At 41.8% G+C, this 22,132-nt stretch overlaps 1 protein-coding gene across 1 annotated transcript; it reads right to left on the bottom strand.

Moving 5' to 3' along the window:
• Positions 1-202: 202 nt before the first annotated feature.
• GABBR2 (gamma-aminobutyric acid (GABA) B receptor, 2) lies at positions 203-20,280 on the bottom strand (the record flags this gene model as incomplete). The annotated part of the gene is made up of 4 exons (XM_009699702.1): positions 203-706; positions 8,508-8,625; positions 17,578-17,707; positions 20,098-20,280. Coding segments are annotated over 4 exons (597 nt in total), but the record flags the coding sequence as incomplete, so codon positions are not given.
• Between the last annotated feature and the right edge of the window lie 1,852 nt (positions 20,281-22,132).

Here is a 22,132-nt window from a genome sequence, read left to right as displayed (position 1 = left end):
CATTGTCCCTGAAATGAAAACAAGCAAGACTAACCAGTGCAGAATGTTTCCAGCAATTTAACACAACCCTTGTAAAAATGAGTGTATCTATTTCAATAAATATGGTAGAGCTCAACCATTGTATTTTCCTTACATGGATACAGTATAGAATTGCATGTTCTCAGCAGCCACATAAAGCTCAGTGACATTTGAGTGTTTTCTTTTTGTTTTTGTTTTTTTTGTTTTCCTAGCGTCTTTTTTGCAAGATCTGTATTTCCCAGCCTCCTTGTTGCTAGTAGAAATTTGGGAAGAAACGTTTTTCAGTGACTTCTACGTGAAGAAATAAAAACTCCATGAATAAGGCTACAGATCAAACTCCTTGTGTCCTTCTTCTTTGCCTTCCCACACGAGTTACACGGGCACTCCCGTGACGACGGCCTCAGCGGTAGTTCCTCTGCGGTAAGAGCCAATGTTACACGTTTGTAGCAGAGTTCTAGGTCAGATGTTTAGTCCAGTCATTAAGTACTTAAAAGCAGTTCAGGAAGCACTGATCTCCCTTTCCTACAGCCCCGAAACCATCACTCGGAAGGAGGGCGGCACGTGTCTGTGCCGCGGGCTGGCACTGGGGCTTACGCAGGGACTGGCACAGCTAGCATCAACTCCTCCTATGGATGGCAAGTAGGCGTGATGAAGAATGGGCAGCTGCAAAGACAGCCGACGCTGTATGCTGCGGGAGAGACAGAGAGAAAGAAGCATTAGCCGAGAGGAAAATGTAATACATTACATGCTTGATATGCTTGCGGGTTGCTGCAAGGGTATTTTCTGTGCCTGCCGCTGTGACAGAGAGGGTTAATGCCAAGAGCGTGACGCTCGCTGCTGGTGAGCTATGCCACTGCGGTGTTATTGCTCCTTGGGGAATTTTTTTGACGGGCTAGACATGGCAAAGGAATCTAAGGGTGCATTCTCAGCATCCCACAATCTTCTGAAATACCCAGGCACTTTCAGAGTAATTGTTAGACTGCTGATACTGGAAAAAGTTAAGTGTGCGATGAGGGCATATGGCTTAGCAACCCCCCGCCCCTTACAAAGTGATCTATTGCATGCAGAGCCCTGGCTAACGGCGTAGACACGCACGAGGTCACTGGCTGAGGTTAAAGCCATGCATCACTTAGCACAAGGATGTCAGAATTAGGGATGGCATTTTTGCAACTCCAGCTAAGGCAAACACAGGTGCATAGAGGGAGAGGGGGAGGGAATTCAGACTGATGGCTTTTTCCAAGTAGTTCCTCTTTGCAGTTTAAGCCTGTGGTTTTGAGGTGCTGAATGCTGTCGAGTTCCCACAGTCAGTGCTGTGGGACCGAGGAGCTGGCACTCTAAAAGCAGTTTAACCTACTACCTGCACCAAAATTCAGCATTTAGGAACCCAACACCCTGTATCCAATTTTCCAAGCAGATTGATATCATCATAACCGGTGGGGCTTTGTTTTGGTTGGTTTTTTTTTTTAAAGGGACAATAAACTGTGCTCACAGACAGCCCAGCTAACCCCTCTCCATGGAGAGGACAGTGCCATGGGACATGCGCTCTGCTACCCCCATGCTGTGGATGTACCGGCACCTTACATAAAATCAAAATCCAGCTGAGCTTTCCAGTGATTGAAGTGTTATCGTACTAGGATTGCTTCTGCATTTGGAGACATTCACTCTTGAAACAAGGAGGGACATTTTAAAGAGAAGACAGGTGTCAAAGTGACAGAGCTGAACCAAAGACAGGCCTTTTGATTCCAGAAGAAAAATGCCCATACAAAGCATTGTATCAGTACAATACAGTTTTAAATTTTTATTTCCCTGTTATCTGATATAGTGACTGGGTATAGACAGGCATTTATAAGAAGTGTATGTTTGAAAGCTTGCCTTTGGACAGCCTTTCAAATTCAAACGACATTTCATTCCTTTTCAACTTTGTGTTATAAAGCTGAGACAGCTACCAAGGCATCATTGCGCTGCTTGGGGACCAAGCAGTATTGCTTTCAAATTCAAACAGAAGGAAACGTAATGCTGCTTCTCTTTAGTTTGTTCACTACAATCTAAGGCTTGTTTATACAGAGATGCGATGAAAATAGTTGTAGGTTGCCGAGCTGGGAAACTTTCTCATTTCGCGCCCCCCGCCCCCCCAACTCCCTTTAAAAGTTTGATGCAAAGTATGATTAATCCATAGCGTTGATCATTACAGTGCTGGCGATGCATTCCTGGGACTAAACAAAATCCATTCATTGTTATTTTGCTACTGTGCCCAACTCTTTCTGGTACTATCAATGAAATCATGCCTTGTTCCCAAGGAGTGCAGAGGTGGCATGGCTCTCTGCTTCCATGTGCTGAATCCTTAAGAGCCTGATGCTGCGGATTGTCATTCTGTCTCTCATGGCAGGGTCAAACGCAGAATTGCCTGCACTTATTTTCCCACCAGTGGAAATGCTTACTTTGTTCAACTGTTACAGACTTCTCATTAAAGAGCTTTTTGAAGCTATTCCAAGAGAATCCAGTTGCATAATCAAGTGAATCGGATTTTTTTTTCACCCATTTAAGTGTGAGCTATACCATGGACAAAGCATGTTTATTTAGCTATGCCAACGGTGGCAGCAGTGGGTGGCAAATTTTGCTTTAACTGAACTAAAAGTTTACTTTCACTTGAAAACTTGGTTCCTGGAATTGGGGCAGAGGGCTATAGCCTGCAGACTTTCACATAATTAAGAATTTAGGCAAAAGTCTTAGGGGGAAACACAAAACAAAACAAAAAAGTAACAAAATCCAAACAAAACTGCTATTTTCTCCTTAAGTGAAAGTAAATCTTGTACCTTGTCTCACTCTTTGTAGGTTTTTTTTTTTTTTTTCCTCCAATATCACTGGTTTTTCCCTTCCCCCACCCCTGCCACATTTTGTCAATGCTTTTGGGGCAATCTCCAGTATCAGTACAGGCTGGGGGATGAAGGGATTGAGAGCAACCCTGCCAAGAAGGACTTGGGGGTACTTGTGGATGAAAAGCCAGACATGACCTGTGCGTTCGCAGCCCAGAAAGCCAACTGTATCCTAGGCTGCATCCAAAGCAACGTGACCAGCAGGTCCACGGAGGGGATTCTCCCCCTCTGCTCCGCTCTGGTGAGACCCCCCTGCAGTACTGCCTTCAGCTCTGGGGTCCTCAGCACAAGAAGGACATGGACCTGTTGGAGCAAGTCCAGAGGAGGGCCACAAAAATGATCTGAGGGCTGGAGCACCTCTCCTACAAAGAGAGGTTGAGAGCGTTGTGGTTGTTCAGCCTGGAGAAGAGAAGGCTCTGGGGAGACCTTAGAGCAGCCTTCCAGTACTTAAAGGGGGCTTATAAGAAAGATGGGGAGGGACTTTTTAGTAGGGCCTGTTGTGATAGGACAAGCATTAATGGCTTTAAACTGAAAAAGGGTATATTTAGACTAGATATAAGGAAGACATTTTTTACGATGAGGGTGATGAAACACTGGCACAGGTTGCCCAGAGAGGTGGTAGGTGCCCCATCCCTGGAAACATTCAAGGCGAGGCTGGACGGGGCTTTAAGCAACCTGATCTGGTTGAAGATGTCCCTGCTCATTGCAGGGGGCTTGGACTGGATGGCCTTTAAAAGTCCCTTCCAACCCAAAGCATTCTATGATTCTATGAATTTTTTTTGAGTTGTCCATACAATATAGATATGTCAAAACATATGTGTGGTCAGGTATATTGGGGAGGGAATGGTTAGTATGAATGGTTTTAAAATCATAGAATCATAGACAACCGCTGAAGGAGATGGAAAGGAAAGGTGGTGCCACACACAAAACAGCCACTCATCAGCGTACTGTGTTAGAATGGGGCATATATCCTCAGCTCTGTACAGAAATGCCATTTATTAGGGATAGATAAAGTCCAGTAAAAGCTTGAATTCCAATGTCAATGCACATAGGAACACAATGCAATGCACTTGGGAATGCACGATGCTACAAAGCGGGCAAAGGCATTTGAAAAGTATTTTGGTTCTGCTATAGAAAACCACTGATTAGATCCATTGGTAAGTGGGGGGGCTGAAACAACTGCTGTTACAGTCGAACATCTGAAGATCTGCGGGAGTCTATAAACCATGTCTAAGCATTCAGTCAATTCCTCAGCCCATTAATGTTGATTTTTAGCAACTGCTGGGGAGCTGGAGAAGTTCTAAAAGATTACAATAAAGCAAGATGTTTACTAGCAAGTAAACTAACCATTCTAAATTCACCTTATTTTAACAACAGATTTGAGTAGGATCAAAGATAAACTAACGTGAACCACTGTCAGTGAAGAAACATAACAGAGCCATGTTCATGCTGAGGTATATAGCTGTAATGCAATAATCCAGTCTTTTTTTTGATAAGAATTTTTGCTTACTAAAATTGACAGAACTGGTTCCAGCAGGGTATTTGACTGTCTTTTAGCTCCAAAAAAATCAAGGTGGTTTCTATTATAAAGGTTACACAGCGATTAGCTGCTTTGAAGGTTACAAAAATGACAACATATAGGAAATAGTCTATCAAAATGGCAGGTTTTAGTCCAGTCCTGCAGAAATCTATTATCACCCTTACTCAGAGATCTGGAAGACTGTTACATATTGTTGCTGTTAAAATGAGAACAGTATAAATTTTATTGGTGCCAAAAACTAATTCACCAAATATAGGTCACTGATGAGATGGGACAACATACAGGAATGAAGGTGCACAGAAGAACGTCTTTAAGGGTCATGGAAGATATCCCATTGAATGTATTTGTGTGGCCATCATGCAGATAAGCTGACTGATGTGATTTTTTAGATAAATGAGCAGCACTGCCCAGCAGAAAAGATTTGACTTTACATGAGAGACACCCTGGCCTACTGGGAAATGAACTATTATATCTATTCTAAACTGGTTCAAGCTGCTCTCTGGACCTGAGAGGAACTGGCAGAGTGCAGGTTCCATCCATGCAGCTAAGCTCCCCCCAAACAGCGTTTCTGAATACCAGATTGTGGCTGAGCATTACCCAGGAGAGCACAAGTTAATACAACTGTGCTACGGAGTACGCTAATAAGGACCATGGAAAATAAAAGTGCAGGGTTTGAGCCTGTGCACCAGGATGGCTTTGCCTACTATAGGCAGTGTTAATTTACATTGTGCAGCCAGCATGAACAGGAGAGAAAGCAGCCAGCACCCACTTTTTACTCGTCATGTCTGATGGTCTGACTGGGTATTGCAATTTTTATGTGGCACTATGGATAACCTACTGGTTCCTGCCCAGCAGGAAAGGGAGTGTGCTGGTTTTGGCTGGGGTAGAGTTAATTTTCTTCAGCGTAGCTGGCGTGGGGCTGTGTTTTGGATTTGGGATGAAAACAGTGTTGATAACCCAGGGATGTTTTCGTTGTTGCTGAGCAGGGCTTACCCAGAGCCAAGGCCTTTTCTGCTCCTCACCCCACCCCACCAGCGAGGAGGTTGGGGGTGCACAAGGAGTTGGGAGGGGACACAGCCGGGACAGCTGACCCCAATGACCCAAGGGATATCCCGTACCGTATGACGTCATGCTCAGTGTATAAAGCTGGGGGAAGAAGAAGGAAGGGGGTGACTTTTGGAGTGATGGTGTTTGTCTTCCCAAGCCACCGTTACACACGACGGAGCCCTGTGTACCTGGAGATGGCTGAACACCGGCCTGCCCATGGGAAGTGGGGAATGGATTCCTTGTTTTGCTTTGCTTGTGTGCACAGCTTTTGTTTTACCTATTAAACTGCCTTATCTCAACTCACGAGTTTTCTCACTTTTACCTTTCTGATTCTCTCCCCCATCCCATGGGGAGGAGAGTGAATGAGCGGCTGGGTGGGGCTTAGTCCCTGGCTGGGGTTAATCCATGACAGCAAGTAAGAGGCAAAGGGAACTGTGAATCATCTATATTCATGCTCTAAGGCTGCTTTACAGTCATACAGACTGCATTTTCCTTAGGTACAGGGTTCTAAACCTGAGCCAAGCACAAAACAAATGTTTTTCACATTCTGGTTGAGGTGATATAAACATCCCCCCATCAACAAAAGTGAAACAGCTTCCTGCACTACTGAGCCTGAAGTGCATGTGTACTGCTGTGCCTTCACTTTGAACACAACTGCAGGACAAGGGATCACACTTGCAGTCAGTCAAATGTAGCACTAATGCTAAGAAAGAATGAAAAAAATCCCAAATCAAACTCTTTTCTGCCCTCTGCAAGAACTTTCATACTGGAAGACGTTAGCTTTCCTGAGTGCTGGCAGTAACAGGAATCTGTGATGCTCCTTTTTGCTATAGCCGTTAAAGAGTTAACATTTCTGCAGGTAAATTATTATTTTAATGTTCTCCTTTCATAGGTTTGTGGCAAAGAGGAAATCTTTTTCAGACTAATGTCCTTGAGGTTTGTGTTCTTGAATAAGAAATAGTTTGGCAGACTATGTGACTACCTCTCCATTAGATGCCTTATGAGTGAGAAAAAGAAGGCACAAACTACAGTTTGTCTTTAACTCTTATTGTTTTTTTTACAAAAATGATCTATTTAATAACCACAGAAGGCCATAAGTGCGACCAGACAAGCTGAAAAAAAAGCAAATGCGTGCAGAAGGATATTCTTAAAGAGCAGAAGTTTGAAAAGAGGCAATTTCTTGTCAAAGAAAGGGAGTCACAAAACCCTAGTCCTGAAGACGGCTACACGTCTCCTCTCTGGCAGGGCCACGGTGCCTGGGTGGTCTGGCTCTGGTAGCCAAACTGCCAACGCATCCCCAGGGGAGATGTTGCCCCTTGGACCTGGCACAGTCACAGCTGTGTAAGTGCTGAATGTGACACCCTTTTGATTTAGCAGACCTTTATTAATTAAGCTTTTCATAAGTGTCAGTGACTGTTCAGATTTGTATTGACCCGCTGTTTAAGACATCTAGGAAATCTCAGTCTTCTCACCAGTTACCACCAGCCTACAGGAAATTCTGTCATCAACAAATGTGTGTGTTTTGTTTTGTTTTGTTTTGTTTTCTGTATTAAATCTGTATCGGGACAGCTTGATTATCTGAGTGTCTGTGTTTCTCTTAGCATCTCTCTTAATGTCAGCGGGCCATGTGCAGATGAGGCTGCATTCACACTACATTATTTCTGACAAATGGTGCTCGAAAAAGACACCTCTAATAGCTAAGCATTAAAGCACTCTGCTGACCCCATAAAGTCACAAGAGCTTTCTCAGCGAGAGCCCTGCTTTTGTGAAATAACCAGGTATTTCAGCTACTGGGGGCTTTTTTGGTGCATATGTGTGTGTGGATTAGCTCCTATGGAGGTTTGGGTTGGGTTTTTTTGAGTGCAAGGACTGAGTTAGAAATCCACATGTTTTCCTCCATCAGGTAGTACAAGGCAGTAACTGCTATCTGAAATCAGGTTTGCTGTCACTGAGGTAACATGTGACTCAGTCTAGTAATTTGTTTAACTTATTCTGTTTGTAAATAAGCTTTTAAGTTGCCTGTGTACAAAGTGGGCGTCTGACAGCTCTTAGCTCAGATCCTGATGGAGCGATGCCCATGTAACTAGGCTGCCGTGGGGAAGTGGTTGATCCAGGGACAAATGACACTTCCCTGAGCTCTGGCCCGTGGCAGGTCCTGCTGAGCTGGTAGAGGGTAGTACGTGAGTTTATTGTATAGATTCCTAGAAAGAAAAGCTGATACTATAAGACTCTTTTCTCTCCATGAATCTAGCAAGTGCTTTGTGCTATCCTCTCCTTGTAGCCGCAGCATTGTTTCTAAAGGAAACTACTTGATGCAGGCTCTCCTGTGCCAAAACTCAGGTCCAGCTGCTATGGCAACGTTGAAAAGCCCTCGTACTGTTTTTATTTCTCAGCTAGCTTAAGATCGAAGGAGAACGAAATGGCTATGTACACCATGAACCCCTCTGGCTGGTGTATGGAAGGACTTGGGCTTTTGACAATAGTCATAACACGTGTGTGCACATATGTACATCCTCTTCCCTCCTTAATATACATTGGTGGTTGGGAACAGCTTGTCCTGTAACTCTGCACAGAAACTTTAGACATCATGTTATGGATGTTTCTGACAAGAGAAAGAAGTATGTTAGTTTGCCTTTGGAGCACCTTAGGATCTACTGCCCCTGATATCCTCTAAATTTGTTGGGGATGGTGAGTTGGTGGCAGGGAGGCATCCCAGTACAATGTTGCTGCCCACTGGTGCTTCAGGAGATGCCATTCACATCTTCTGTTGCTGAGAGTTCCAGCTCTGTAGCTGGGGCTGGCTGAAAGGGTTTACAGTGAAGGTCTTCCCATATAAAAATGCATCAAAGAGAAATAGGGGTTTTGATGAAATGTAATCATTTAAATTAACATCTTATCAGCAAGGCAGCTGGTGTCCAGGATGGAATTTATGGCTAAAATGATAAAAAGTGTGCATGCCCAAACACATGCATACCCAAGAAAGCAAGGGGTGCCTTTTTGTGTACCAGTATGTAATGGTGTATACTTACTGCTCTGGAGAGTTGATGTCTTCTATAGGATCTTTGCTTGTTCTGGAAGGGTCTGATGACCCCCATTGTGCTGGTGGATTTTGATCAAGATGATTTTTCAAAATGGCTGTCTCACCATCTGGAGGTACAACACATTCAATTTTACTTTACTGTGACCAAGTGACCATTTAAAAATTGTTCCTTTTTAAAATTTCCCAGATGTTCATAATGCCATAAAGTAAACTCTTTCTGCCTATATTCCAATAAAATCTCAGGTTGCCCTGTGAGTCATTGGTACTGTTATGGTTTCGACGATGTGTTGCTTTGTAGGAACTACCATGAAGAAACAGAAAAGGGACAAAACCTCTTTTGTCCTTCCTTTGCTTCCCCCCCCTCCTTTAAAAAAAAACCAAACCACCACAAACCAGACCTTGTTGCCCACCTCTATGTAGCCCTATCATGCTCTCTCACCCAGTCTTAGGCTGTGTAAAAAGTTAATGTAACTGTGCCATCGTATTATCTTGCACTCAAAAATTGTTACCTTTTCATATGGAAAAAACCTCTTATTTAAGTATTTTCATATAATGTCATTGATATATAAAACCTTGGTACTCTTGCAATCACAGAAGCGATTAAGTGCCATCATTTAACTATCTGCTATCATTTAGCACGGAAATTTGATTCATATCAGTTGCACTGGTCCATAGGCTGTCTGCAGGAAGGACAGCTAATGATTTCATTAAGCTTTCTCCTGCTGTTCTCTTTTCTGTATAGTGATGACATAAAAGATCATCATTTTCCCCGTAGGTAGCTTCACTCGATTCCCCTGGGTGTCCCGGGAGTCCCTGGCTTGCTGTGCTGAAGCCTGTGGCATCGGTCCCCCCGAGAAACACAGGTGAACACAGGCATTTTAAGAAGGCTGTCTTTGCTGGGGCTCCTTTCTGTTCCTGCCTGCTTTTCGAGAGTCTCCTACTGTGTTAAGCCAAATAAAGTCACATGGAAAACATCTGAGTAATGAGGACAGCGCACAGCTTTCATAAATAATTACAGAGCAGTTCGAAATCCATCACTGGCAGTTGTTTGCCACGCACACAGAGAAAACAGTGATTGCTGCAGCCATTAGGGCAGCATGGAAGAGGATTTGAAGGTAAATTCTTGAGAAGGACACTGGAGGATTTGAATGTAAAAATGGGTATGAGGTGGAAAGGTAGGAAAATAGTGAAGAGAAAATGTAAAAAACATGAAAAACACAGCGCGTATTGAAGGCTTAAGCTGCCTTTCTGTTCTGCTAATACTCAGAAGCCCCAAATAATGCGCAGGTCCCAGCATTCGGGGAATATATACGCTATCGACAAGCACTGGTGGGACAAAACAAGCAGCAGAAACAAAGAGGGAGGAAAGAAGCTGGAAGCAGAAACAGGAATATTTTGAGGGCAAACTCCAACATATGTAATTGCCCTCCCAGTACAGTCATCCCCAGCATTATTTTGTAGCATTCACTTTTTACTGTGAAAAATCTAATAAGAAACTTGGAAAGAAGTGAATAGGTGAGGATGCAAAAATGAGCAGACTTGGGCATCGCTACAGTTCAGAAGAGTAGGAGAGAAGATTTTTTGCTTATGTTGCATGGAAGAGAACGATCTGGGTGAGAAAGAAGGCGAGCAGAACACATGAAGCGGCTTCTGTTGGGGCAACAAAATGTCAGTAAAAGAGAGCTAAGGAATTCTGTTGTAGCAAGAAGCGTGCTTAAAAGGAAGATATGACAGGATTCAGTGATGGTTTAGATGTGAAGGTAGGACAGCAAAGAGTCAAATCTGACAGTGGCTAAGATGAGCAACAAAGTCTATCATCTCAGGCAGCCTGAAGTTTGCTGGTGTGGCATTTGCTGTCACAAGAGTTCAGTTTTTATTTTCCATCTATCACATTTCTATGTATATTGAGCTTGGCATTTGCATAAAAGCCTTGTGATGTCTATAAACAGACACATAGAAAAGAACTTCCGTGATTAAAATCAATGTTCAGTCCTGATCTGATCTAAGCTGACAACGAAAACTGCTGACTTTATGATATAGATCAGAGTTAAAATTTTATAATCCTTGGAATTAGGGATGAAAAAAATCTATTATTTAAGTATTTTAAGGTTTCAACTCCTTTGGCCAAGATAAGCAATTTATCCTTTTACAAAGCCACTGAAGATACAATTCTTCATCAGATGACTGTAATAGGCAACTGTTGGGCTTCGGGCATATGAGATTTCATATATTAATCTGTGTTGTATACCTCTAAAGGAGTTTCTTGTGCTTTCAGTTGTGCTGTGAGGGAGAGAGAGAAGGAGGCGGTCCTTGTCAAAAAGGTGGGGGATTTAGTTTAAAGTAGAGCAGAAATCATGTATTCTCTGCCTACTCACCCCTCAACACCAACTGCCCATATATCACTGTGTGCTATTCTCAATAGACCCTTTTCTACCACTCTTGCATATGACTCGCCCTTAATATACTGCATAAATTTCTGTATACAAGGTTACCATATGCAAATTCTAATGTATATGTGTAAAATACAGACAAAATCCACATAAAACTGCCCCAATGTTGAGATTTTTTTTTGTTTTTCCTTTGCTTCTTTCAAAATACAAGAAGTTGGGCAATTCTTAGTTGTTAAGCTTTTTGGTAGAGGAGTGGTTAGATTTTTATTCTGCAGCTATGGAAACTAGAATGTCTTTCTTTTTTCTTCTTTTCTTCATTTACCTTTCATTTAAATAATGAAGAGCAAGATTCTCACTTAGTCATATGCTTTCAGGAGCTGGAGCTTTAAGAAAAACACTATTACCATATGCACGTAAAAAAACTTAAGGATGGAGGAAATCGATTTTATATACATGAACAATTATAAGAAAGTAAATTAAGGGTAACGGTAAACATTTGAGTTCCCAGTTTCCCCTGGAAACTGTAGCAATGCTTTTAGTACTTCCTCATCTTTTCTTCCTCTGTCCATTAAGCACGCCACTTGAAAAATGCCCTTCATTCTCAAGGTACTGTCTGCCACTGCAGATGCTACTGAATAAGTTGCACCGGGATGATCCAACTCCCTTCAAAATTGAATTTACATTAGCCAGAAGCACTCTCTAAGTAATTTTCACCTTCGTAGACCTCAAACCTGAACTCAGAAGTCTGAATAAGTGATGCCTGAGCACTTTCCATTCAGAAAACCATTGGGAAAAAAGACAAATAGATCTCAAGGGCCTTTCATGGCACTCACTGATGGGTTCATTAGAAAACAAAAGCTACTGCCCAGTTGTCGGTGAGAGCCAGAAGGCTTTAGCTCAGGACCTTTGCCTACCTGCAGCAGAGAAACAACTTCCAATTACCAAGCTCTGAGCTGCAAGAGCACACCCGGCGCTGGCTGCGGAGAGGCTCAGCGAGGAGGTCACTGCTCCCAGCTGCTCGCCTCTCCCTCTGCCAGGGGTGATGCTCGCTTCAGACCTGCCGTACGTATAATCACTCCGCAACCTGGTCCTGTCAAAATTACCTGGGCTGGCTTAAACGCGTTGTGCATTTTAACGACTCCTGTTCAGCTGCAGGCAGAAAAACACCAGGTGACTGCCACTGCTGCAATTTCTTCCAAGATTTTAGAAACTGTATTTCTTCAACTAAAATCTTGTTTTGTTGACGTTTGTACACTGCAGCTTTATTGAACATCTTCATCATTATGCTTTTGCGGCAATATTCCTCCGATGGCTTACAACTAGATGGCAGAACGACTCTTCACCCCACATCTGCCAATTCCACTGTTGTTTTCTCTTTGCTGGAAAGCATATTTTATGCTCCAGAAAGAACCAAGTGTGGTTTAATAATGACTTACAAGATCTGGCAGAGATAACCTTGCTGATTTACTGAAGAACTTGAGAAACTTTAAAGCTAGAAGTCGATTTTTAAAATCCACTGTAATTTTTCATAGTTTTGTTGTTTGGATTGTGAAACATGACTAGCCAGTTTCTACTTTTCATGTGAACAGGATGAAAAGAAAGTAAAATGAAAGGAAAAATTAAAATGATCACATCATCTGCTGGATATACCAGAAAAAGTTCTCCTGAACTAAGCATACAGCACCAGGCAGTCTAAATCATGACTTCTGATAGTTATGTTTTGAAAGGAAGATTTTTTAAAAAGAAAAGCCGGCAAGACTCTTCTCTGATTTATACTATTTTAAATCTGAAGAAACTCCCTTTACTGCAGACTTATTTCTGTGCAGGGAAGGGCATGCATTGAACCTCTGGCAGTTTGGTCTCCCTATTGAAATAGAAACAAGCTCCAGTTTCAGGACTGGAATTAATTTGCTAGGCTTCATAGAAACTAGTATACATATCTCTATATATCTCTATATACATGGGATATAATGAACGATATCCTTTCTTTAAAACAGCATTGCTTTAAAGACGTTATTAGTGAAAGCCTTTCCTTTGAATCTGTGGTTTCAATCTCAAGCTTAATGCTTGAATCGCACTAACTTCACAGAAGTAATATTTCCCCCCTTTGTCACAGATGAACTCTGTTTTGCTTTGCATTTGCAGCAACATGCCTTCGAAATCTGTTTTTCTTTGAGCTGCTTTTACTTGGGGAAAAACTAACACTGGGAAACATTGGAGTGGGGTGACAACTGACAGTATGTAGGCATATCTGACATGTAAATGAATGCTCCCAGTCCATTTACAGCAATGAGTAAAGACTCTTTTCTGGCTCAAAACAGAAAAGGCTTTCTCAGCAAGCAAGGGTGCCTGCAGAGAGAGAACTACCAAAAAGGATTTGTTCATAAGTGGGGACTATTGCAAGGCTGTCTCTTGCTTTGCATGTACTTTGAGGATGGCTGTCATTCATTAATTTCCCTAATACACTACTCTGAAATGTACTGGCAAAGGTAGAAATAAATGGAGATTCTTCTGCAGGATTTCTTCTGAGCTTGGTTTTGTATGAAACTCTTGCAATCTATGAATCATTCATGTAGAAATAATTTCATGTAATAAAATGTCAAATAGAAGTCAAATAGAGTAAGATAGTAAGATTCCAAGCATACCAAAATTATCCAACCTCCCCACCCCAAACCACACAGTATCTTCCCTCTCTATTTTTCTCTTCAGTAACTTTTATATCTGCAGGAACTTGCACAGTAGAAATAACTTCTACCTTCAAATACCTCCTACCTTCAGAAAGTCTCTCCTGTTTCTGGCATGCTGGCTACATGGGTGCAGGGAGCCCTTTTGGGAAGCTCTGGTTTGTGCCAGTGCCAGGGTATTTCTTCCCTGGAGCTGTGCAGCACAACCTTCCTCTTTACACAGCATCACAGTTACAAGCATTTGTCCTCCTTTTTCCAAATGTCAGCCTGGAAAACTCAGCCATGTCTCCAGGCTTGGCTCTCCTTGCTGAATGGCACTGCCAGTCACAGGAACTGCCCGAGCCAAGGGCTGGTCTCGCCCACCGCCCATCCCTGCCTCAAATCAGGCTGTAACGCGGCTCAAGACCAGATCCCACAAGTGCCGGGGGAGAAGCTGATGTTGTGCTGTGCACAGAGCCAAGGTCGCTAGCAGATGCAGTGACTCAAAATCATCTGAGGACAGTATCAAATGAAGTTAAGGGGATGCCCTTTTAAATTCAACTCGGGAAGCCATTTGAGGTCCCAGAGCCACAGTCCATGGAGTGTGTTGAGAACTGCTTGACCACACAAAGCTGTCTAGCAGCACAGACAAAAGTCTGCGTTAAAAAAAAAGCAATTGAACCATAAATGACAAACCACATTTTCCTAATTGCTTTTCTTACATAGCCAATTGCTGTAGATGTCTCAGGGACATTACACATTTGTGAATGAGAGATGAGCATCTCGGATAATATCTCTCTTTAAATGCGATGTACTGAAATGTGCTGTAAAGGAGTCCCCGTGCCAGCAAAGAGCTCCGGAGCTGTTGCTGTTAATAACTAAGCAGGAATCCCAAAGTTATGAAACTTTGCCTGAGGTCAGACAGTTATAGGAGCGCACAGCTGTGTCTACGTATTTTGGCAAAAGTAATTTAACTTTTGTATCCTAAACCCATATTTGACGTAAACGAGGGTGGTGAGGAAGGCAGGGAAGAATCAAATAACCTCCTTTGGCACTTGGCTATAGGAGGCAGGAATTTGAACTCTGGACAGTTTTTACAGATCAGAAACCTACTGAAGTGTACTACAATATTAATGTTTGATTAGGACTTGTTCAAGCTGCATTGCATAAGTCCTGTGTTATTATCTGTTCTCTGAAGTGCAGTGCCCTGAATTTGTGTAAGCAATAGCAATGGGGATACACTACGTGGCATTCTCTGAGGGAACTCCTTCAGAACAAGAAGCTATTTTATAAAGAAGATTGACATAGGATTCAACCATGTCCACAGTGCAAATGTGGCAAATGATCTGCTATGATTTTTAGCTCCAAGTCAAGTCAGCTGTTTTTAGCATCTCTCTTCACTGTCCTACTCCCTCTCTCTCGGCTCACATTTTCACAAAGTCCAAGGTAGGCACAAACCTTGTCATCACCTTAAAAACAACATTGGTCTGGCTTCCCAGTTGCACGGTGGAGGTGAGACACATGGTCACTTCTAGGTCATGCTAACAAATAATTTACAATTCCGAAGCTTTGCTCAAGTACCATCAGGGACGCATAGTTTCAAGGTTCTGTACTTTCATTTACAGAAAGTTAAATGAAATACATAGCTACAGGAAGCACAGTTATGTCAGCCAGAGTTAGCTTTCCTGTAGCCGTAAGGGCCAGAATTTTTTTAAGTACCATTTAAGTGATGTCTGTTTGCATCTGCACAGAAGCAGCAGTGACTCAGCAGCATGAATTCTCCAAAGCCTTGTTATTTTGATTGGAATGGCAAATTTAAATTAAGCACATAGGTTGACTATTGGGAATGGATGCAGTGAGAGAAACAGAGAGGTAATTCAGACATGTAGCTAAGGGACAGGGAAAAGGGGAAAGAGAGAAAACAAGAGGCAGAAGAAATGGGAATGGAGGGACAGGAAAAGGCTAGCAAGGGTTGTTGAACATGGTGGCTCAGTGCCTGGAAGTATGAATATTTGATGTCACTTGAGTCAGGATCAGGACTCCCCATAATACTCATGCTTGGGGCATTCACCGCCAGGTGTGGGACCAAGCTTCAAACACCTGCTGCAAACTGAGATCCAGGTCTTCTTCATTCCCAGGTGAATGAATGCTCTAACCTATTAAATATAAAGATGGCCAAGGGAAAACATCCTGCTTTCCCCCCTCCCCTCTTTTGTGTGGAGCTTTATGTGGTAAGTCCATCCAGAAAACTGTGTCCGGCCACTTCAGTATGCAGAAGAATATCTACCCTGTAAATCCCGATAATACATCATTCCAAGCTACTCTGTACATTAAGGCTCCATACATACAGGTGATTTTAAATATGTACCCAGCAGCAGAAATGTAGAAGTTGGGGAACTGTACTGGGGGAAAATTAGGAACACAGACAGTCTTGGATGCGGCTGCTTAAGCAGCAGTTAGGCATCAATGTCTTTTGTAGCTATAGCCACAAGTAAGTGCAGAAAGGTTATATTTTCTCCTTGATTTCTTTGCCAGCATCGTACTGCTAATGGAGTGCAACCTGCTGTGGGAAGCATCCCATCCTAAATTTATACTCGGAGTATCTCTTGAGAATAATTTTTATTTCTCATACCCAAACTCAGAGGGGCATTTGGCACAATGTAATGTATCTTTCCTGCTTGAAATATTATTCATGATTTATCATTTTTCCTGGAGCATCTGACATGAGTGGAACATTCTATGTGTTCCTTTCAAACACTCAGTAAAACTGCCTCATCCCACTCACTGATGTTAGTTCTTGCTGCTGATCTCAGCCCAATAATCACACGCCTCCAGCAGCTATTTACATTTTCCTTTTCCTCCTTTCTCCCCTTCTGTTTTTTTAATTTTAAAAAGGACACTGGGAACTCTACGGAGCTCTTCTTTTTTTTTTTTTGTTTTGTTTTGGTTTTTTTTTTGCCACAAGTTACACAACCAAGTGTATACCCAGGCTAAAACAAAAGGCACATGAAAAAGTAACCTTATCCAACCAAAATGTCAATATACTTCAAAAGCATATGTGAACTGTTGCTGCTGTTCTAAAATTACTTTTCAACAACTATATTTACAGGAGTAGCTTCTGTTCCACTTAACCAAGCTTACTCTGCCACATCAATAGGAAGCCTGAGACTAGCATTGCAACAAACATGCAAGTCTACGACTTCCCAACACAGGGCAACTAGTTTTTCACATAATATAGTAACATTCAGATGTACAAAGTCATTTGCCAAAAGCCATAAAGTAGATCCATTCTAGAGTCAGAAATGGAAGCTGAGTGTCCTGGCTTCCAGTTTATTGCACTATGCACCAGATCTTATTGCTTCCCAAAAGCAAAATAGCTTTAATGTAAGCAATTCTTTCACATGTATTTCTTCAGGGAGCGATGCAAGAGATGCAGTAGAAACAACTTAGGAATATTACAGTCATCATGACATCTTTTTTTATCAGTTCCTAGGGAAGAATTTTCATACATGAGTGCCTTCAATTCTACATTTAGAGTCCAAATCATCACTGAAATATTTACATGCTTCTCTTCTATGTGCTTGATAACAGTGTCCAAAAGCAGGATTTGAACGTCCTACTCAGACGAGCACATATTAAACTGGGCTTCCTACTGCTGAAGGCTGGCTCGATTAACTCTCACAAGATCTGAAACATTCTGTGACTTTCCTCCCTCCATGCAGCACAGAAAACTTGACTTCTGAACACAAGTATGCTTTTAAAAGTTTCACGCTTTACCATGTGTATTAAACACACAGGCCATACAATAGAAGACATATGTACAGAGAAGTACCTACTCAGTGGGTACCACATAGCTTATTATGGGAATCTGTGTACTTTCTGTAATGCAATCAAAATATTTAAAGCTCTATCTTACCAAGGTCCAAGTGCTCTGGAACCAATCCAATGAAATTGCTATTAAAAATCTTGGTAGGTTAAGCTACTAAGGGATTTTACTAAGTCTCACCTTTGCTGTCTGTGAAGTTCCGTATACTAAGAATGTCATTAAGATCCTGATAGTGGTTCTGCTTAATGTATGTTGTTTTCTCAGGAGTGTCCTGAAGTTGCATTGTGACCTCTTCCAAGTCTTTGTCCAGCTGCAAAACAGAAAGAGTATGAGTCCCTGAAAATTCAAGTGTCATTGCTTCAGGTATCTGCGGAAACTGCATAGTTTTCTATAACTGGACTAGAAGGCAGGTGATAATGCAATTGCCACACTGTGCCAAATACAGTTTTCTTACAGCACTACAACACTACCTCTAAAAATCATGCTACAAGGAACAAACCGCATTCAGCTGTTTTATTGCACACAGGGCATATGAGAAGTACAAGCTTTAGTAGTTGACAGCTTAAGCAATTCAGATGTACTGCTGAATGAGAAAGAAATGGGCACTAGAAAGCCCAGTCTGAAAACCTCTCGACTATTTCTTACTTATGTGTACAAATGTGGCATATAACCACTTTGTTGAGTCAATCAAATTATCAAACATACAGAATATAAGTGAACTATGGCATCAGGGGCATGTCCAGCCACGTGAGTGACTGCAGTCAACTCTACTGGAAATGTTTTGTTTCCTAAAGATTATTTTTACTCCTTTTACCTTTCTTGGAGAGACAGACTCTTGTTAGACTTTTTGTTTATGTCTCTGTGTGCGTGAAATGTCGAAGAAAATCCAACGCACAGTTTTCAGTTCTGTGGCTGACAACACTCTATACTTTTGTAATTTGAAAATTACGCCCGCGTTTTATATCTTTTGTGTCTTAAACTGTGTAATCTGATAGTTAGCACTAAACTGCCGTTGTAAGAATAGTTTTCCAAGAGGGAAAATAACGTAAATTAGAGGAGGGGGAAGAAACAAAAATCCCAGTCTTCTCTCTCCCCAAAAGCATCATTTAAGACTAGAGGGATGTTTGCTGTCTGGAAGAGCCACAGCACAAACGCTGGGTTGGTACAGCCCTGGCTTTTGGCACTGAGCTGAACACAGGGTGCTCTCCCCAAAGGCTCACTTGTATTCAATTGGCTACAGCCCCAGTAGAAAATAGCCAGATACGAGCATCTTAATGGTGACCTGGGATGCTCTTTGTGAACAATTGTCCAGATTATGGTGGCCAGAGTACATCCCACTCACTACTGGCTTAACAGAATTTTCAAACTGCTGAATTTAGATTTATATTGTTTCCTCGTAGAACTGGGACATAGCAACTCAAGGTAGATAAGTCAGAGATGCAGCTGCTAGCCACGGTAGGGCATGCTCCAAATCCCCTTGACAATGAGACCCTTACTGGGACCTACTGGTGCTGGGTATTTGATTTAATCTAGTTAAGGAAAGTCTACAACGATCAGCAAGGCCCTACATGCACTAATATGGCTCAGTTGCCCCGACCAGCCCTACCTGTGATCTCTGTCATGAGCCTTGCGAGGCACAGGCTGAGATCTTGTGAGTTAGGAGGCTTAGCAGAAAAAACTACAGTAGGATAAAGAAACTGAAATAGCCAGTAGCCAGCTGAGCCTTCATTAAAAATTGCAAGGCTCTCACATGAAAGGGACCTGGCAAAGCTGAACTAAATTGCTTTAACAAGGCAGAGACAACTTTTGCTTTTGGAGTCTTTGGTAGTCTGAGTAAACACCTTTTGGTTACCTAGGCAATTATCATTAGTTCAGACTTGGAAGAAGAAGTAATGGTTGCAATAAAATAACTTTTCTTCAAGGTATGAGAATACTTCACAGACTAGGCAAGAACAGGTTAATTTTTTGTAAGGTATAGATCAGTTATGGTTATCCTGTCTCACAAAATGGGCAGTCTTCAAGGCTGATTTGTCATTGTTTGAGGTCTCCTGAGCAAAGATGGACATAATTAAAAATATACATGTTATGTCTCTAATGGAATTCATGCACTCCATGTACTTAGCCTCCCTCTCAGTAGAGACTGAAGAAACTTCACAGCCTTTGTGCTAAAAGGGTCAGCTTACATGACTGTAAAGGTATTTTCTATCTTAAGAAAATATGCAATTCTGTTTCATGGGAGATGTAAAAATCTGCCTAGCAAGTTTTTGAGTGAACTCTCAGAGAGGCTGAGGAATAACAACAACAGCAGTCTCTGAACTCAGCCATAAACAGGAACAAAGACAGCTCCTAAGTGCCCCTGGGGCTGCAGATCTCTCTTACCCTTGCATGTTAAGGTTGCATTTCTAGAGCTATTGCTCTACGGTGCTTAGCATGTCCATGTGAAGTAGCAGCGTAATTTGCTTGTTACAAATAAATTGGGGAAGTTTCATTTTAATTTGCTTAGGCACATTTTCCTTTTATCATACCTGCTAAGTATTCACTGTATTAATTAGCTGTTAATATAAATCATGTTTCCTATCATTTCAATATTTTTCTATGGGGAAAGCTAATGTTTTCCTCTAAAAAGTAGTCAACATTTAAGCAGATTACAGAATTGCAACCAAAAAAAAATTCTCAAGCAGTATATACAATAAACAATACCTCTGTAATTTTCATTCTTAAGCGGTGGTTCTCTGACTGCAGTCCTTCTAGTCGAGATGTGCTGGCCTGATTGACGCTGGTGACTGATGTTGATGTTTTTGAATCTTCTTTCTTTTGATTTTGAGTGAACTGAAATCGTCTGTTCTGTGTGGCTGCATCTGGATTTGTCCTCAGTGTGATGAGCTGAAAGGTTTAAAAGCCTTAAGAAATCCTGTCCATGGTTTTATTTTTGCAGCTATTTCTTTTGTATTTCAAAATATTGAAAGGCAAACCAAGAGTTCCTTTCTGACTTTCAAGTACAAAATTCTGGAAAGTGAGCTCTGCTTGCTATGTGCAGTACTTGAGATAATTTCTGAATAACTTTACAGAAAAGGTTGAACCAAAATGATTTTGCAAAGGGAAGTGTTGAAAAAAAATAGGAAAAAGTAATTTAAAATATATTCAGCCAGATTTTAATTATGCTAAAAATATATTTTAATATGTCATCAAACATAATTTTCTCCTTCATTGATATCTTCATATTTTCAAAGGATACATTCCTTCATTAAGAAAAAAACAACCCACCAAGTCCTTTTCTTCGAAAACAGTTTCACCTGAAATTTCTCCTTTCCTACTGTTACAAGTAACACTCAAGCAGAGAGAGGCACGAAGCAGGAGTATTAACAGAAAGAACTCATGAGAGATTGAACTCTGGAGATAACAGAAATTTAATGAGGTTTTAGTGACCCAAAATAAAGCAAATCTGTTCAAATAAACTAAATAAGCCACTTATAAAAAGGTTAACCTTAAACATATTTAATTTAAGCAAATATAAGTAAGACTTAACACTCAGTGACAATGTGAAAATATCACCTCGACATGAGGAGAGAAAGCTACTAGCTGTTTGGCAAGGGGGAGAGAGCTTCTTGTATTACTCTAGAGAATACAGAATTGATGATTACTTGCCAAGCAGCATACATATATATTTGTATACAGACATAGCTGAAGGAGCTTCCTGCCCTGAGAGCATAGGCATGGCATCATAAATCCAAAGGCGTCGAGTTCTCCGAAAAGCAGGAGGGGTCAATCATTCTGTAAGCACAGCACAGCCAGATTTTGTGATATAGCCCCATTTTGGAATTGGTTCCTCTTGTTCTTCAGAGAGTGAAACTCTTCTGCAGCTGCCGTGCCATGAAATAAGGACCTAACTTCTGACAGAGAGAGATCTGACTGATCAGACACTGAAGCACTTGGTCCCTGGCATGTGTTTACAGATGAAGTCTGCAGATCGGGATGATACTTGAACACAATAAATTTCCTTTTTCAGGTGATAAAGGAGATGGAGAAGGCTGAGGTATGCAATGCCTTCTTTCCTTAGTCTTTACTGGTAACACTTGCCTTCAGAAGTCTCAGACCCCTAAGACCCCTAAAGCAATTGAACACAAGTTCATGCAACTTGATGAGGTATAGCCCTGAGGAATAACGGAGCTGGCCAATGTCATTGCGAGGCCACTCTCAATTACCTTTGGAAGGTGATGTTGATTGGGAGAGGTTCCTGAGAACTGGGAGAAAGGAAATGTCACAGCTGTGTTCAGGAGAGGTGAGAAGGAGAATCTGGGGAAATGCTTCCTGGTCACCTTCACCTCAGTCCATGGAAGCTGCTGCACCAAATCCTCTTGGGAACGATTTCCAAACATATTAAGAGCAAGAAGGTGATTAGAAGCAGTCATCATTGATTTATGAAGGGGAAATCCTGCCTGACCAACTTGATAGCTTTCTTCAGTGAGATGTCCGGGCTGGTAGACGAGGGGGGAGAGTTCTTTTTCTTGACTTACGCAAAGATTTCAACACTGTCTCCCATAACATCCTCATAGTCAAACTGATGAAGTATTGACTAGGTAAGCGGTCAGTGAGGTGGACTGAAAACCGTCTGAACTGTCAGGTTGAAAGGATTGTGGAAGCCAGTCACTAGTGCTGTACCTCAGAGGTTCACGCTAGGACCAATACTGTTTAACATCTTTATTAGTGACCTGGATGGTGGGACAGAGCACACCCT

The sequence above is a fragment of the Cariama cristata genome, unplaced genomic scaffold (genome assembly GCF_000690535.1).
Source record: "Cariama cristata isolate BGI_N322 unplaced genomic scaffold, ASM69053v1 scaffold25974, whole genome shotgun sequence".
NCBI lineage: Eukaryota > Metazoa > Chordata > Aves > Cariamiformes > Cariamidae > Cariama > Cariama cristata.
The sequence above is the reverse complement of the archived record's forward strand: the minus strand, read 5'-3'. Positions and strand labels throughout refer to the sequence as shown.